The sequence below is a fragment of the Schistocerca americana genome, chromosome X (genome assembly GCF_021461395.2).
Source record: "Schistocerca americana isolate TAMUIC-IGC-003095 chromosome X, iqSchAmer2.1, whole genome shotgun sequence".
Lineage (NCBI taxonomy): Eukaryota > Metazoa > Arthropoda > Insecta > Orthoptera > Acrididae > Schistocerca > Schistocerca americana.
This window is the reverse complement of record NC_060130.1, coordinates 877,433,737-877,453,347: the sequence shown is the minus strand read 5'-3', so window position 1 is coordinate 877,453,347 and position 19,611 is coordinate 877,433,737. Positions and strand designations below refer to the sequence as shown.

Sequence of the window (19,611 nt, the reverse complement as noted above, 5' to 3'; positions counted from 1 at the left end):
TCGTGCCAGGCCTCACCGACCGACATCGACACCTCTCCTCAGTGGGGCACACCATAAAGAATGGACTGCCATTCCCTAAGAAACCTTCTAGCACCTGGTTGAACGTATGCCTGCGAGAGAGGAAGCCGTCATCAAGGCTAAGGGTGGACCAACACCATATTGAATTCCAGCATTACCGGTGGAGGCCGCCACGAACTTGTAAGTCATTTTCAGCCAGGTGTCCGGATACTTTTGATCACATAGTGTACATGTATTTATTGAATCCAAGAAAATTAATATAAAATAAAGCAAGCGCTGATTTTCGTATGTAGCAGAAATTCGAAACTCTTGTCTCTGTTTACAAATACTTGCATTAGAAGAATATAATCTTAATTAATGCAGCAAAGCAGTATGGCTGAATTAAGAATTTTTGTTTCAGGTTCTTCAGAACTGCGTGCGTAGCTTGGGCTGCCCTGCTGCTGTGTTCTTGGTCGACCACTGCGTTTATCTCGGTCCAGTACGAGTACAAAGCCAGGTACTTACATGTCTTCTACATGCTAAAAAGATTATAGATGTTGCTCATGTTTCCTTACTTCACAAATCTTTTTATGTGACTTCCAAGAGTGATGACTTGAGGCGCAACAGTGATATGTTACCTCACTAACCTCTCTCATTTCCGGCTTCTTGTGTTCTGGAATCACAATAATTGGTTAAAATGACAAGGAAGGATGGAACATAAAATGTATGAGTGCGTCTCTTATATAAGATTGATTTGTGCAAACCGCATCGTGATCCAACCTATGGATCACGAGATACTGGATTTCAGTTTTGATTAAGCCCTGCAGTCAGATTTTGCTATACTGTATTTCAGTTCTGATTAAGCATTGCAATCAGATTTCGCTGTAGCACGTCACAGCTGAAGTTGCCCAGTCAACGAAGACCAAGAAAGGTCAATAGGGAATAATTTCGTGTAGTCACAAATTTTTGCACAGTGGTAGCAGGGAGTGTTATGAACAACAGACTAAAAACTCCTGACCTTTGGGGAGTGGCCGTGCGGAGGGGACATTTAAAGATCTTTTTTTTTAAATTCTTCTTGAATAACTCGAAAACCGCGGCTTCTAGAGAAAATATTTTCCAGTACAGTGTTAAACTACATTAACTTTCCTACAAAAAAGGTAATACTCATTTTTTTCTCTAGGACCATTATAATATTATTAAAAATAGTGTTTTAATGACATAAAGCCGGCCGGAGTGGCCGTGCGGTTCTAGGCGCTACAGTGTGGAACCGAGCGACCGCTACGGTCGCAGGTTCGAATCCTGCCTCGGGCATGGATGTGTGTGATGTCCTTAGGTTAGTTAGGTTTAATTAGTTCTAAGTTCTAGATGACTGATGACCTCAGAAGTTAAGTCGCATAGTGCTCAGAGCCATTTGAATCATTTGAACCAATGACATAAAATTGATGTTTATTGTTATATGAAGTGGGTTAAGAACAAATATTAAATTATGAACCACATCTAAGTGCAGTATAACTGTATTAAGGGATAAACTGTGTTCTGGACTGTGACAGGCTGAAGGGAGAACGGGAGTGGGTGGTGGTGGAGAGGATAGACGCGTGAGGTAAGGCAGGTCGCCGTATTGCGGTCATACACTTCCCTCCTCTGTAGATCTGAAGAGCGAGCAAGCGAGTCCTCAATTTCATTACTCCGCTAAAGGGTGTGGCGCGTAAATCCGGACAAATGAAACGTTTTTAAAATCAAATTTAGTAAAACAAGATACAAATGAGAATGAAAATCTTTTTACATATAAGTAGTGGTATCTTTCAAGAGTAACATTACTCGATGTAACCCCTGTCAACCGCAATGGCCGCCTCCAATCTCGTCTTGAAGCGATCGCACACACTCTTTAAAACAGTGCTACCCATATTCGCGAACGCTGCTTCGATAGCGGTGTTTACAGATGCGACATTAGGGTGGCTCATCTTATTGGTAACTCTTTCGACTACACACCAAACATAGTAGTTGAGGGGGTTCAAGTACAGGCTATCAGAACTCCTCTGACCAGAACATGTCAACGTTATCCGAGAACCAGTGGCTAAATGGCTCGAATGAGGTCTTCCTCTACCATATGACATGTTGTCCTCTCCTGACATTCAATACTGACGCCAATTTCCTCAGCGATTGTCCAGAGTCCTCCGAAATCAGCGCCTGAGCCTTTTCGATGACTGCCCCAGTTCGTGACATGCGTTTCCTTGAATGAGGTTTCTCGCCAGGGTAGAAGAACCTTCCCCAGACTTGTCCGAAGCTTTGTACTTGCCCACAATATCGTAAACAGTTGATCTCGGGTACCTGAAGAATCGAACTATGAGGGTTGCCCAGAAAGAAAGAACCGCATTTTTTTCTTCAACAATTCTTTATTGAACATAATGAGAATACCACACAAAAGAATGGTGTTTCATCTATGCATCATGTTCTTCCACGTAATCTCCATCCCATTCTACGGCCCTCCTCCAGCGCGAAACAAGGGCGTGTATGCCCTGTCGGTACCAATCCTTGTCCTGGTGGCGGAACCAGTGTTCATTGTGTGAACTTCCTTTGCTGATTGACAGATGCAGCAGTAACTGCAAGGTCGTAGCCGAATCCTGACTCGGGCATGGATGTGTGTGATGTCCTTAGGTTAGTAAGGTTTAAGTAGTTCTAAGTTCTAGGGGACTGATGAACTTAGAAGTTAAGTCCCATAGAGCTCAGAGCCATTTGAACCATTTTGAGCAAGGTCGTAATGCGTCCGTCCTCGCGAATGACGACAACAGCTCGCTACAACATGTCAGGTTTAATAGCCGTGGATGGTCTCCCCGACCGCTGCAAATCGTGGAGCTCCGCCAAACCACCTTATGATGACCTCACCCTCCGTGTCCAGCGACAAACTATACTTCTGTCGACAGCAGATGTTCCATAGACTTTTCACAAGCGTTTGCGAGTATTCGCCACAGTTTCTTTCCCTGCAGCGAAAAATTCAATGACGGCACGTTGCTTGTAACGTACTTCTACAGACGCCATTTTGAAACTGTCCTGCAGCTACGCTATCTGTCGGAAGTGACGGAAACTTAGCGCTCTCACTCAAGAGACTTCAAATAATATATACGTAACGTTTCGCATTCGTAGCATTGTTTTTGACTGAGAAACAAAATGCGGTGCATTACTTTCCGGGCAACCCTCGTATTTTAGTGGGCTAACGCCCAGGACCAAGACTTCCGATAACTGCGGCTCTTCGGTTGTAGTCTGTACTTGTCCGTAACATCTCGGCCATTTTGAGGTTCTGATTGTTTACTAGGTGCCTATGGCTTTCAAGAGCACTAGTCGCGACCTCCGGCGGAACTGCGATGTGGAGGGAAACTCAAATTGAAATTTGTTCGGATTTAAGAGCCGCATCCTGCACCAGATGTAGAAGTATGAAACCGGAATTTGGTTGCAATAATCACACATCTGTATTTTGAAACTGATAAAAAATATTTTATTCAGAATAATCTCCATTGCTATTTATTCATTTCTCCCACCTCTCCTGCAGGCTATGTACGTCAAGCCGAAAAAACAGTTCTTCTTTTCATACGAATTAAAGTGTTGTTCAGCGAGAGCGTGTCCCAGTGATGCAAATAGATGATAACCGGACGCAGCCAAGGCTGCAGAATAAGCCGCATGCCCTAGCATTTCCCAACTGAACGCCTCGATCGCGTCCCTGACTTTGTGTTGCGTTTTTCCGTATTCCGGTCGTTTTTCACGTAATGTACGACATAAATCTATCATTTGCTGTTGGTAGCGATCAGTGCTCATAATAAAAGGCACCCTTATGATCCCACCAAACACAGAGCATTGTCTTCTTTCCAAAGAGATTTGGTCATGCAGTGAATGTCGATGGTGTGCCTGGATTCACCCATGATTTATGACGCTTAGGATTCTCAGAAAATATCAGTTTTTCATCACCTGTCACTATTCGGCGAAGATACGACTTTCTTTTGTATCTGGCGAGCAGCATTTCACAAGTGGTTTTTCGATTTGCTTGCTGCCTTTCTTCAGTTCATGCGAAACCCATTTTCCCACTTTGTGCACCTTTCCCGTCGCTTTCAACCGTACAGAAACGGCTTTCTGTGTTACATTCAATAGTTCCGCGAGTTCCTGTTGAGTTTGACTATTATCTTCACCCAGTAAGGCCTGCAATTCGTTGTCTTCTAATTTTCTCGGTGGTTTCCCTCGCTCGTAGTATCTCACGTCAAAATCACCACTTTTGAATTTTTTGAACCATTCGGAACACTTTGTTTTCTCAAGAGCATAATTGCCGAAAACGTCGACAAGTATTCGATGCGATTCTGCAGCAGTTGTCTTCAAATGATAACAGAAAACCATTGCTGTCCGCAAATCGTAGTTCGTAGGCACAAAACTCGACATGTTTACGGGCTTGAAACACATACCGATGTATGGAACTTGGGTTACTGTGTGCTGACATTCGTCCTCCGAGGACTGAACCGCACAATAACCCTGAAAGAGTGGTTCAGTGTGGGGCGGCGGAGACGTGAAGTGGACTGCGGTAGTCGTCGTGAGGTTATGGACCACTGCGGCTGCGGCGGGGACAAAGCGTCTCCGTCGTTTCTAGGCCCCCGGTTAACATACAATATAATACAATCAGATGTAGCCTCCACCACACACCGTCAAACGGGAAATTGATGAAGTTGTAGTTGTAGATAATCTGTTGTAATGCATTACTTAATTTATGTTGAAATTCCGTAACAACATAGATGATCTTGTTCTGTTACAGAGGGAGCAAATTTAAGTTCTGGGTCTCTTAAGAAGTTGGGAGAACTGGGGCTAGGATAGTGCAGTTGATACCCTTCATGCTGTATTGAAACCGTTGAGAATGGAGACAATGAAATCAAAATTGTCGGGTACATTTTACCAGCGTGTTTCACTTGGGACAGGCTCTTCAATGCGGTAGACAGTTTAGTGGAAAAGAAACACGCCAGGTTGTCTGTACTCTCCGTCGCCCGTAATTCATAAGACGAGCTGCGGAAAGGTGGATATAACTTTGTGAAACACCCTGTAGTCGCATTTTGTGACGTAGTGGTGTAGAAACATTGGTGGCGCGCCTGGTCGCTCTTCAGTCTACAGACATGCAATGAGGGAAATACATGAATGCAATCCGGCAACCTGCCACGCGTCTATCCTCCCACTTCCCCCCCCCCCTTCTCTACCCTCTCCACCCTATACAACACCACAACTCAATTTCTCCCTTATACGGTTCTACTACATATACATGAGTACCACTTCACTTAATAATAAGCATTAAGTTTATACCATTGAAACACTATGTTTAATAATCTTTGATTTTTCCATCCCCTGGAACTTGGAAGCTTTTAGTCCTAGAGAAGAAATGAATAAGACCCTTTTTGTAGGAAAGCTAATGTAGTTTAAGATCTTCACTAGAAGCCGCATTTCTCGAGTTATTAAAGAAAAACATTAAAAAATGACATTTAAACGTCCCCTCCCTCCCGCACACTCATACTCCTATGACCAGAATTTTTAATATGCTGTATATGTCACCACCTCCTATCATTGTAAAAAAAAAAAAATTGCGACTACACTAATTTTTTCTCCTAATTTTCCTTCGTTGACTAGGCTAAAGACAACCATTGTCGAGTGACGGTCAACTGAACACTCGAGAATGCGCAAGTCATCATGGCGGGGGTTCGGAGCATGGCGTCGGAAAATTTCTGCAGCGCTGGCGTAAGAACTAACAGTCAGATGCAGTTTGTAGGGCAGACGCCCCATAGTAACAATCAGGTGGACCCATCCCAAGACCTGAACCCAGGGAAAATAAAAATAGTCCATCTGAAGAGCCAGCTAGAGGGTAAAATTATTTGAAGTGGCATTCAAAAAGAATCTCCACTGGAGGAACCAATGTAGGACTCTTATGTTATTCGGAGCGAAAGTAGTAAAGTGGATGGTCTGACATCACAGAAGCTCGAAAAGTTATAAATAGTGGATGACATACCAAATGCTGCAATGCAATAAGCCATCATTTTTCTCAGTAGGAAGTACGTAAAACTTTGTATGCCCACAATGACATCAATTCTAAGAGATGACAGCTGCAAATGGTCTTCAAGTTCCCGAACATAACCATTTGCAATCAGAGGATCCAGTCCATTCCATGTAAAGACAGCCCACACCATTATGGAGCCACCACGAGCTTGCACAGTGCCTTGTTGACAACTTCGGTCCATGGCTTTGTGAGGTCCTCGCCACGCTCGAAACCTACCATCAGCTCTTACCAACTGAAATCGGGACTCTTCTGACCAGGCCACGGTTTACCAATCGTCTAGGATCCAAGCGATACAGTCACGAGACCAGGAGAAGCGCTGCAAGCGGTATCGTGCTGTTAACAAAGGTAATCGCGTCGATCGTGTGCTGGCATAGCCCACATTACCGCCAAATTTCGCCCCACTGTCCTAACGGATGCGTTCGTCGAACGTCCCAGATTGATTTCTGCAGTTATTTCACGCTGTGTTGCTTGTCTGTTAGCACTGACAACTTAACGCAAACGCCGTTGCTGTCGCTCGTTAAGCGAAGGCCGCCGGCCACTGTGTTATATGTAGTGAGAGGTAGTGCCAGAAATTTGGTATTCTCGTTACATTCCTGACAATGTGTATCTTGAAACATTGGCCGCGCGGGATTAGCCGAGCGGTCAAAGGCGATGCAGCCATAGACTGTGCGGCTGATCCCAGCGGAGGTTCGAGTCCTCCCTCGGGCATGGGTGGGTGTGTTTGTCCTTAGGATAATTTAGGTTAAGTAGTGTGTAAGCTTAGGGACTGATGACCTTAGCAGTTAAGTCCCATATGATTTCACACACATTTGAACATTTTTGAAATATTGAATTTCCTAACGATTTCCGAAAGAGAATGTCCCAAGTTTCTACCCTCAACTACCATTCCGCGTTCAAGAGGTCCATTAATTTCCGTTGTGCGGCCATAATCACGTCGGAAACTTTATCACATGAATCATGTGAGTGCAAATGACAGCCCCGCCACTGCACTGCCCTTTTATACCTTGTGTACGCGCTACTCCCGCCATGACTTTTATCACCACAGTGTAAAACGACTCCAATCTTTATGAAATGGTCTCGTGCACTTTCTACTTGCAAATCTCCAATGAAGTCATCTATGGAGGTTCGCCCCAAAATACTATAGGGTTCAAGTGTTAAGAAAGAATTGCATATTTCTTAAAGAGAATGTCTAAGAAATACAGAAAAAGATAATACTTAATCTCAAGAATTTCTTTCAAGAAAATGATTTAAAAATCTGTTGTATGTAGGTTTTTAACAAGGTCGCAACTGGAACTTTTTTTATGGCTGCTTATAAGTCACTGTTCGTTTTCCAAAATATTAAAAATACCCCCAGGTCTTAGTAAGACATCCCAGACATACTTTATATCAGTACTCCCTCCGTAGCCGAGATCGCTGACGCACGCCTCTACAGTGGCTGTTAACCCCGAGGCAACCGAGTCGAATCATACAGTATTTGATCGGCAAGAGATGCGCGAGGTGGTGACGTATAGTTCCTGACCACCAGAATTTGCATCAGTGACCTAGGTTAAATTCCAAACGTCTCCGCAGTGTTGCATCAGTCGGATGGGGATGTTGATCTCGGCAGTCCCCCATTCGAGAAGAGTAGGCTACGAGAGTAAATAAAAAAGCAAGAAAAAATGTTTGTTTCCTAAACAGCTCAGCTTCCTTCTCAACATAGTCTCGTTTGAGAGATATACACTTGGTCCAGCGATCCTACAGCTTTTTCACCCTTTCGGAAAAATAGGTTCCGTCAAACGCTGTAAGATACTTGTTGACTGCAACTATCGCTTCCTCATTTGATGAAAATATCTTCCCAGATAGCTTAAGTTCCAGGTTAGGAAACAGAAGGAAGCCACTTGGGGCTAAGTCTGGTGAAAAGAGTGTTTGAGGAACCAATATAAAGCCCAGTTCATGGACTTTCACCGTTATCGCTAGTGCATTGTCCTGACGAATAATCACGTTTTTAAGTGCCAACCTCGATCTTTTTGCAGCCTTTTCAGATTTCAAACGATCCAGCAATGAAACATAATATGGTCCAGTTATGGTTCTGTCTTTTTCCAAGTAATCTACGAGGATTATTCCTTGCAAATCACAACAAACAGTGGCCATCACCTTACCAGCTGATAAAACGGTCTTTGCATTCTATAGTGCACTTTCAGCAGCTTTTGTCCCTTGTTCTGACTGCCGTTTTGGCTCCGGTGTGTAATGATGGATCCAGGTTTCATCAACAGTCGCATATCGGCGCAGAAGGCCTTGCAGATTACGACTAAACAATGCAAAACACTGTGTTGAAATGTTCTCCCAGGTGTGCTTTCAGCTGACTGTGAGCAATCGCGAAACCCACCTCGCACGCAGCTTCTTCATAGCCTGTTCTCCATGCAGGATATCATGCACTCACTCAGCTGAGATGACTACAGTCTCAGCAATCTCACAAATTTTAATTCGGTGCTCTTACCTTACCATATCATGGATTTTATCAATGTTTTCCTTTGTGGTGACCTCAGTTCATTGGACAGCCAGAGTGCGCTTCATCTTTGGTGCTTGTCCGACCACGTTACAATTCGTGAATACAAAAGTAAATGGTCTTTAGTGATGGCACAGAGTCTGTGTGAACTTCATCCAGACTCTTTTGATTTGTGCAGCACTCCAACCTTTCTCCATTTTAAATCACAGTCAACACACTGACCAATTAAGATGACTGTCAACAATGAAGTGTATGCTGTACATTATTGAAATATTTTGTATTATCCTTGGAATAATAAAGCTTACCAACCATGAAGCCGCAACAAAATGTTCCATTCTTTCATGAAAACTTACCAGACCTATCAAACCACCCTTAATTGTTTCTTTAAAAAAATACATAAAAATAAAAACTTAGAAATGTTCAGAAGTAATCATATATACAAATTAATTTGTGATGTAAAATTAAAATGACCCAGATCACATCATTACAATCTACTGTGCAAAATGATCCATGGTACATGAACCTAACTAAATAATTCTGCTGAGTGTTTGTGGCTACAATGGGCAGGTGTGGTCTCATTGTTTATTTTTATGATGATGAAAGAAGGGAGAGGGTGAAATCTGACACTGGCACATAGCATACTCCTCTTTAATAGCAGACTGCTGAGATCAGCATCCCCATCTGACAGACAGATTGGCATCAATGGTGTTGTATGCCCTCACTCCATGTGACACTGCTGAGACATTTGGATTTAACTCTGGACACTACTGATGATGTGCAATTCGTCTCCTAAGACATCCTAGACACGTCAGTACTGCCTCCATATCCAAGGTCACTAACACACACCTCTACAGTGGGGTTCAATTTGGAGGTAGCTGGTTCAAATCATGGTCAGTATTTGGCTGGCAAGGTGTGTGAGAGGTGTTGATATAGAGTTACTGATTACCATACTTTGCAGCTTTGTCCTGTGTTTAATTCCAAAAGTATCCACAGTGTCATGTGGAGTGATTTGTGATTTCTCCATCAGATGGGGACGATGAACTTGGTGGTCCTGTCTGTATACATACCCATTACAGCCACATACGCTTAGCAGATACCCTTATGGTACAAGTCTAACACACCATGAGAAAAGCAGCCATTGTACATGTAGGAAGAAAACGCTTTCAAATTAGATGGCTGAAACTTACATTATGGTCTCTCAGCCAATTCCACATAATTCTACCCTTCCTCTCTCGGTTAGCAGTTTCCAACCTTTATGAAATCATTACCATTACACTACATCAAATATCAGTGAATGACCCCAATCAATTTTGGGATATCACCAAACTATTAATGCTCCTACTTTTAAATTGGCAGCTGATTAACAATACTTAATTAAATGTAAATTAAATAAAACTCAAGTTCTATTTAGATTTTTTGCTAAAGTAAAAAATGATGAGTTGATGAGACTGTTGGTTCTGCCGATTCCAAATGCTTCTTTTTTTTGTATCTAGTCTGTTTGTTGTCAGCTAATGCACATCGCAAGTCACACACAATGTTCATCCAGCTCTACATGTGTCTTTGGATTGCTACCATAATTGAAAGCTGAAGGTTTACTTTAACACCTGTAGATTGTGGCAAAGAGAATCACTATTCTTACAAGTTCTTCCAATAGTAAAAGCTACTAGCTATTGGCCATTCATCAAATTAATACAGTTCTTTTTTTACAAAATCCATTTTTAATTTATTGTCTTTGTGAAGTTCAAGAAATTGTAATTTTGCTTGACATTTACCATCCTAAAATATTGCTTTACTAACCAAAAATGATCTTAGATCCCAGACATGTACTTGTCAATTTTCCAGTCAGGAAAATAGTTTCTGTTAGAATCTATTAGGGGATAGAGTTGTAGCCTTCCTTAGTACACTTTTCAGATTTTCACCTATAGCCAGCCAGCACTGTAATGGAAGTTTAATATATTTTCTTACCCGGTGTTTATATGATGACATTTAATTTTTATTTACTGCAGTTTTTTTTGTAAAATTTCAAAAAATACTTTAGGAAATTACGGTTTCCCAAGGGTGAAAACATGTTCTAAGGTACAATGTGGCCATGTACCTAGGAGCATATATTTGACTGAAGTTTCAGCCATTGAAATCAAGAAAACCTTGTCAATATATATATATATATATATATATATATATATATATATATATATATATATATATATATAATAGTCTATCTGTATCTTTATACTCTTCTACACACCAGTAATCAGTAAATGAAATCAAACTAAGTGGAAATATTATCAAAACTAGTTAAGAGTTAAATACATGCTATTGGAAACTAACACAAATTTTCATTTTCAAGACAGGTAAAATTGTTCAGGTATTAAAGAAACTCAGTTCATTCACAAGTATCATATGTTTCATGGTAAAATACCTCCTGTATCATGGCACAAAATGTTGTTTGCCCAGCATAATGTGGCTTAACTGTCCACAGGTTACATAAAAAGTTCTAAAAATATACAACATTTTACTCATCATAAAATTCTGTACCAGTACATGAAGAATTAAAATATATACCAAATAACTTTAATATTTTATATAGCACTTATATGTGTAGAACATGAACTACAACTGCTGCACAAAATACACCTCATTTGCAACAACAACAAAAACTTTAGAAAATGGTGGAAACTGCTTATATCGACCTCTATTGTGCATTCCTTTGTGCAATTCTAAAATCAGTGAGTAGACTAAAGTAAGGACCAAAAAACATTATGTGTTCCTTGGTGCACTATCCTCTAGGTACAACACTCTCCCCTTCTAATGACAAATGGTGACTACAATCCTGGACGTATAGCAAATATTCAGATTCAGATTCTTTATTAGTCATTCAGCATTGTTACATGCAATAGACTTCGTCAGTTCACTTAACCTATTAATTTTACAAAAAAAAATTTACATATTTAAGTTGATATTGGGCATTTCTAAAAATTCTTCTAATGAATAGAATGGATTAGTTAACAAGAAGTTATGAACATTGTCTTTAAATAATTTGTCAGGCTTGATTGACCCATTTTTAGACAATTTGTTATATATTTTAATTGCCATATTCTTATGACTATTGTTAGTTTTAGCTAATCTATTTTGTGGGAACAGCAGAGAAGTACACATTCTTGTATAGTAGCCATGTCTTTCATTTGTTACACTTAAATTAGGTAGTTCAGCAAGTATGTAGTTAACACTGTCAAGAATATATAAATTAATTACTGTTAAAATTCTATATTTAGTGAACAATGGTTTACAATGTGTTCTATTATCTACCTTAGCCATTACTCTGATTGCTTTCTTCTGGATCACCATAATTTCATTTATTTTTCTGCTGTTTCCCCAGAGTATTAACCCATACCTTAAAACAGATTGAAAAAAGGCAAAGTACGCTGTCCTTACGTACTCAAATGTCACACAACACATCAGTCTCTTCAACAAATATATAACTCTTGACAACCTAACCACTATGTGATCAACATGAGAGTTCCATGTTAGACTGTTGTCAAGAACAATACCTAAAAACTTTGCCTTTTGTTTTTCTATTTTTGTAGTCTTGGATAGACTGAACCACATATTCTGGGTCTTTTCCTCATTTAATAGCAGACCATTGGCATTAAACCATGATGTCGCATTTTCTTTTGCCACTTTCATATCACTTACAAGGTTATCAAGTACATGGTTTACAGATAGAAAAGTTGTGTCATCAGCATACATATATGTCTTTACATCTATATTTCCTGGTAAGTCATTTATGTGTACAAGGAAAAGAAGTGGTCCCAATTTAGATCCCTGTGGCACTCCATGTTGAACCTCGAGTATGTTTGACAGATGACTTCCTGAACTCACCACCTGGTTCCTTTTATTGAGGTATGATTTGATGAGTTTTAAACTTTTATCACATATTCCATAGTACTCAAGTTTAGAGAGCAGAAGTGAGTGGTCAACACAGTCAAAAGCTTTGCTCAGATCACATAAGGTTACCTGTGCGTGCGCATGGTCCTCAAATGCTGCTAGAATGTCTCTGACTAAGAGCTCTATGGCATGTATAGCTGACCTTCCTTTTCTGTAACCAAACTGTGATGCACTTAACATACCATTTAGTTCTAGGTACTCATACATCTGCTTATATATTATGCCTTCAAAGACTTTTCCTAGTACTGGAATTAGTGAAATTGGTCTGTAGTTTGCAGGATCTGATTTGACACCCTTCTTAAAGACTGGAGTTACCTTGGATAGTTAGAGAGGATCAGGAAAAAACCCTTCTATGAGACACAGGTTTATAGAATATGTTAATGGTGCTGCAATGTAATGTATGATTTCTTTCAATAGATTGTTTGACATATTAAAAATATCTGTACTGTATGAATTTTCCATTTCTTTGACTATTTTAAGAACTTCATGTTGGCATACCTCTTTTAAGTGTTTCAATGATGATCCGGCGCTATTATGATTTAGGTTTGCTCTCTTCAGATAATCTATACATGTTACATTGGGTTTACTGATCAGCTTTTTGATATCATCAGCACAGCTTACAAAATATTTATTGAATGTATCTGCTGGTATTGGGACTGTCTTGTCAAAGTTTCTGACTTCACCTTTAACAGTATTAATTACTGACCAGGCTGTTTTGCATTGGTTTTTACTATTTTTTATGACATTTGTGTTGTATCTTAGTTTCGCAAATTGCAACTCTTTCTTATACAGTTTCTTAGTGATTTTTTCGAGATCCTTAATTTCATTAGAATTGTTTACTTTGGCAACGCGCTTCAACAGCAGTAGCTTATTTTTTAGATTCTCCAGTTCTTTGGTGTACCAAAATTTACCTTTTCTTGTTTTATGGTATTTCTTTTGAACAAGATGGGCTTTTAAAATACCTGTTAAGTAATTGTGGAATGTTTCATAAACTGTTTGGGCACTGGAATCACAGTTTTGAAATAATTTGTCCCAGTTTGTTATGCTCAACTGGTGTGTTAGTTTTATGAGATTGTGTTTTGTTAATATTAAGGTATTAGATTTTGTTAACTTTTGTCCAGCCTTGCTCTCATCCCCTTTTATAAAATGTCTTAACTTTACTGTTAACATGGAGTGGTCTGAGAAAACAAACTCCTTTACCTTGGTGGAGTACATATCACGAGCACAGTTGACAAAAGCATTATCCAAACACGCTTGTAGTCTTGTTGGTTCTGAATTTACATGATGGAAGTTGTGCTGCCTTAGCATATTCAGTAACTTATTTACGCTGGGTTTGTTACATGTTACATCAAAGCTTGAATTAAAGTCTCCCCCAATTACAGTTACATACTGTTTCCATTTCGTTATGTAGCAGAGTACACTGTCTAAATTATCTAAAAAAGTTTTATCATCTGAGTCAGGGGAATGGTAGATACATACTATGATAAGTTTCATTATATCACATATGATCCCGGTAATTTCAAAGTGTTTCTCTACACATGCCCAACTAAGATCTAGTTCTCTACACTCTATTTCACTTGAAACATAGATAACAGTACCACCATTACGGTACTGAGATCTGCAAAAACTGTTTCCATATTTATAACCTTCTGGTACATAGTATTGTATTTGTTCTGGTTTAAGCCAATGTTGTGATAGACATAAGAAAGAATACTTATTCTGTGGCAATGACTCATCCAGAATTTAAACTTTATTTTCAAGACCCTGAATGTTTAAAAATACAAGTGTAAAAATAGCCTACTGTGCCTTTAGTAAATCGAATAAGTTTTCAAAAGAAGCTCCAATGTTATGAAACTGAAAGTTTACAGTCAGTGTTCATTACCAGTTTTGACTTATATCAGTGACAAATTGATTTTTTACATGAAAACCATTCATAAATTAGGGGTTGCTACGTGAACAGTTGAGAAATGTGTGTTGAAAATTGTTATTAGAGTTGGGAAAACAGATTAAAAGATTAGAGAACAGACTTGTGTGGGTGATTTAATTATGACTGTAATGAAGTAATGTGGAGATGAGTTATACTTCTAGCTGGACAGATGGGTGACAAAGTCCAAAGGAAGTTCTTTACTGGATTTCAAGAAATGAGAAAAGGCTGAGAATACAACCTAATGGATGATGGATGACACAGCAATCAAGTTATAAAATACACAAGAGTGAGAATGGATGTGTATTTCTGATTTTAGCACTCCAACTTAGTGTGACAGTAATTAGTCAGAACTTTATGTCACTTAAACTTGATTCCTCATACCATTTTATCGAGCTGTATGCTTGTTTTCTTAAACTACTCTGTTAAAATAATTCTAAATATACTGTAAGGAACAGAATCAGCCATTTCTGGGAGCCTGTTATAAAAGCTGAGGCCAAGATATTTGTGTCTGTTAAGAACCTTAGCTAGCCTACTGTTGGGTAAATCAATTTACCATCCAGTTTTTGTGTTTTGTTAGTGTATTGACATCCTAAGGTTAAAAGTGCTTAAATAGTCTTTAACACCGAGGAGTCAACTATACATATAGAGGCTACAGACCACCATAATAATAAGCTCTTTGAAATGATCTTTACATATCTCTTATGAGTCTGTTAATATAACAAATGATATAATTTTTTTCTGTGCCTGGTTAGTAACATTTATATTTCTGTTATGTTTTCTCCCAGCATTCAAGAACCATTTGCTCTGTTTGATCAACTTTATGACAAACCATGGACAAGGATTGGCCCATACCTAGTTGGAATGGCAACAGGATGGATTCTACTCAAAACAAAATGTGTCATCAGGATACCTTTGGTACGTAGGAGACAAAAATATTCATTTACCTTTATTTCTGTAATATAATCAGAAATAGCTCAATTTGCACTACTTCGGTAACATATTCAGAAACATCTGAATTTACACCCTATAAGCAACATTCAAAAATGCAAATTGTTAATGATTTAAAATCTGCATAATAAGCATATGATCTACTTTATTCATAGGGAATTACCATACATCAACAGATTTTCCGAGAATTGGAAAGTAAAATGTAATCTACATTTAAATTAACAACTCCATGGATGGCGAAAGGTATTATGAATATATCTTCAGAAATAATTAGCCTCTCTTCATCACCTAAGCAAAGGACTTGTACACATGAAGAGTAAGATTCAAATCCTCATCCAGACATCCTTATGGAGGTCTCACATAATTTCAGATGCAGGTGAATGCCCAGATTATTGTTCTACAATGTCATGACTGGTTCCCTTACTCATCTGAGCTAACATTCCACCTTTGATGGATTCAATGTTGATGGCATGTCATTGAGTGAGCTTCCTTGGCTCCTTTGACAGTTTGTTACACTTAAATGTCACAACAGTCTTTTTTATATCTACAGTGAAAATTTTCCTGTAAATAATGCCTTGTAAACAAAATGTTACAAAGCATGTTTCCATTGGAATTCAAGTACAATCCTGCAGTTTCAAATTCACATGACAGAAGAAAATAATCATAATCATTTGACATCATTATCATTTTCAAATGGCTGGCTTTGTCTCACTGCTGTCTTAAATTTTGAAAGTATGAACCTGTACTACAATACAAAAACAGCCCTAATACTCTGAAAGCTTTTCTTACTTTTGGACTCAGTAAAGCAAGTAAGGGAAAACTGAAGTCTGGAGCTCTTCTTGTTCAGGGTGAGAACAGCTTCAGCAAAAGGTCATTGGAGGTGCCTGGCATAAATAGCCTGAGAAGCAGATAATATAAACTGAGACAACATTTTGCACCACATACACTGCTGGTATTAAAATTGCAACACTGTGAAATGGTCATCCTAAAAGGGTCAAATTGGTGTGAAGTATAAGGGACAGTCAAATGAAACTGAGACACAAGGGAAAAATTAAATACACTGTTTATTATTCCAAAAGTAACTCTCATAACTATTAATACATTTATTCCATTGTGAGACAAGACAGTCAGTGCCTTAATGGAAAAATGTTTGTGATTGCCAGTGGAACCGTAATTGTACCCACGTGTGCACATCTTCACCTGAAGCAAATCAACAGCCATGAATGTCTTTCTCTAGGACTTCAAAAATATAGAAATCATATGGAGAGAGATCAGCACTTGATGGGGGATGTGTAATTACTTCTCAGCAAAACTTCTGTATCATAGTGGAAGCAACCTTGGCAACTTGTGAGTTGCCTGACAGGTCATCAATCACAATAAATGAGCCTTTAGATTTCCTCATAAACTGTAAATATGATTTCTCTGTTGAAATAGAGTACTCTTCAGTTCAAAAGGGCAAAACTCAAAGATGCTGAAAAATAATGTATTGGACTACCAGTGACTTAGTCATCTTTGCGCCTTAATTGTATGCAGTATCTTGGTAAAGATCACACCTGTAACAAACATTAAGAAACAATTGGAACCTATTTTGTTTTATGAAATACTCAGTAACTGGGTCAGATATATCTACAGTCAGAATTTGACACAAAGTGACTCTGTACCATTTTTCCCACAAAAACAATGCACTCAGTGTAATGCGATATTATGAATGGAATGCACACTTCTGCTTGTATGCAAAATCAATAAAATATTATATGGATGTATAATATTCAGGGAAATTGACCATCATTAGTGCAAAAGATCAATGTTCCAAAAGTTTAAGGATTATTTTCTGTTTGCTCCGGGCTTCTACAACTAACAGATATCATAGATTTACAATATATTGTATTCAAAATCACAAATCCAACAAATTTGTTTATTGTTCACTTTTCAGTAAAGTTTCTCATGTTTTCCAATATCTATCAGTATTTAAATTCTTTCAGATCTGAAATACTCTTTATTTTTCATAAATTAGTAATACCATTTCCTCTCTTGGCAGTGAGTGCTGTCTGTGCAAGATTTGGATTATCAAAATAAAATAAAAAAATAAAAAAATGCATAGCTTGTCTGAACCTTACGCTGTCACAATCCAGTACATATTCCAGTTTACAAAATGAAGTTAAATTCATAGCTACGCTACATATAACTGAATCTTTTTCACTTTTCAGGTGTGTGTTTTCATGGGATGGGTTGCATCACTGCTTTGCCTTATCAGTTTAGTGTATGGGCTTCCCCTATCCAAGCTGGAAGTCTATGCATCAGCTTCTTATGTATCTCTTGGACACACTGCCTGGTGCCTAGCTCTTGCATGGATCACAATAGCCTGTTGTGCTGGCTATGGAGGTAAGCTGGACACTGAATGTTTTAAACATATTTGCTAGTCATAAAGGAAATTTTTACCAGAGAATATGAGAGATTATATGATAGACATAGCCATCTATATAATTGCCTAAGACATGACATGGGCCAATAGTTGTAACAGAGCCTTTCTGTGAAAAGGGAACACTTCCCTTTCTGTATGTATTCTCTTATATATTCTACAACAAAATCTTCTGAATAATTCAATGCATATCCTTAAAAATGTTTGGCAATTATTGGTAGAATTATGCAGAGCCTAAGCACACTTGTGAGCAGTTGGTAGCATGCAGCATATGCTTTCACCCTGATAACACAAGTGACACAATATGTCACATACTTTGCAAGCAATGCCACCCATGACTCATGGAACTTGGTCAGAGCTGAATCGAAGGCATGCACATCTCATTTAGATATATTCCATATTATGTGCTCAGCAGGACTGAGGCATAATGAATTGTAGGGTCACACCACCATCTTCTTGTCTGTGGAGCATTCCTCAAAAGATTCTGACAGAATTCAGTGGTATCAGGGTGATGTATTGTCTTCCTGAAGTTGCAAGTTCTCGAAAGTGTATTGTACACAAGCAAATGGATGCACATGATCTGACAGTAGATTCTTGCATTGTTTGCCGATGTGACTGGTGGCTGATGTGTTACGGTACATTTCATCCCACATAAATACTGCCCCCCCCCCCCCCATGATACTCATCTACCTGAATGATGTCCTGCAGGATAGTGGGATGGACCATATCCTGTGGTTTTTATGCAAGCATGTCCCGGAGTGGTGGTACAATTGTAGAGTGATTGTTTGTGTGTTCCACAGAGCAGATGTGGTTCCATATTGTATTACTTCTCCCTGGTATTATTGTCCAGCATTCAGCTGGCTTGTCATTGCTGCACAGTGAACCATCTATCTTCTGTTGCTGTTTGCGATAGAGATAGCAATCCCTATCATCAACATGTTGTCCACAGTCATTGACTGTGCCTCAAAAGGTTTTCCCCAAATTGAGGTACAATACTTACAGCACATGGCTAACACAATGGCATGTGAAATGCCCAATGCTTTAATGAACTTAGAAATAGAACATTCCATGTCTAGAGCACTTATGACCCAATCCACTCATACTGCATGTCTTGCCCAGTCTCCATTCATCTGTCATGTTCATGGCCACCTCCAAGTCTGAAGAAATCTCTATGATGTGACATGACAAACTACTCCATTTGGCATAGTAACAACAGTGTAGCTATCTATAATTCACTTTGGACATTACTGAACTTAAATGCCTCTGTCCTATTATTCAACAGATGAACAAATAAATTCTGGTCCAGGTTTACAAAAAAGGCAACACTGCCAATATTTAAACTGTAGTCAAATGTTTAATTTCACATACACACACACAGTGATCAGTTTTCATCTCATATTGTCAATACATTCTCAGAAAATAAGGTCAGTTACTTACATAGACTCTATGGATCTGATCTATTTACATGTGTGACACTATTAACCAACAGTTCTTTCAAACAAAATTACATAACTAGCTGCAACTTGAATGCTTAACAAAGACTCAATTTGACAGTAACTTAGCAGCGACTGTTCAGAGAACATGACTCAAGACAAGGATACTATTGACAGAATTATACTGTGGGTTAACACTGATTGACTCAGGCACTGTCCATGGTGTTTATTTGGAGACTCATGCAGGAATGTTTTTACAAAATGTTAAAATACAAATCAATTTGATACTTAATAATGACATGAAAGATACGGATTGTAGGTGACACATGCATTCACTTGGCAATGATTTTTTTTCTAATTATTACTTGCATTTTCTTTAAATGGCATTAA

At 38.9% G+C, this 19,611-nt stretch overlaps 1 protein-coding gene across 1 annotated transcript in view; it reads left to right on the top strand.

Annotated features, from left to right (window-relative positions):
* The window catches only part of LOC124556365 (nose resistant to fluoxetine protein 6-like), a 168,299-nt gene that overhangs the window by 124,569 nt on the left and 24,119 nt on the right, over nucleotides 1–19,611 (top strand). The window contains exons 11-13 of the mRNA XM_047130330.1: nucleotides 419–514; nucleotides 15,207–15,336; nucleotides 17,577–17,751. Coding sequence (XP_046986286.1) covers nucleotides 419–514; nucleotides 15,207–15,336; nucleotides 17,577–17,751 — 401 coding nt within the window. The remainder of the gene's footprint in view (nucleotides 1–418; nucleotides 515–15,206; nucleotides 15,337–17,576; nucleotides 17,752–19,611) is intronic.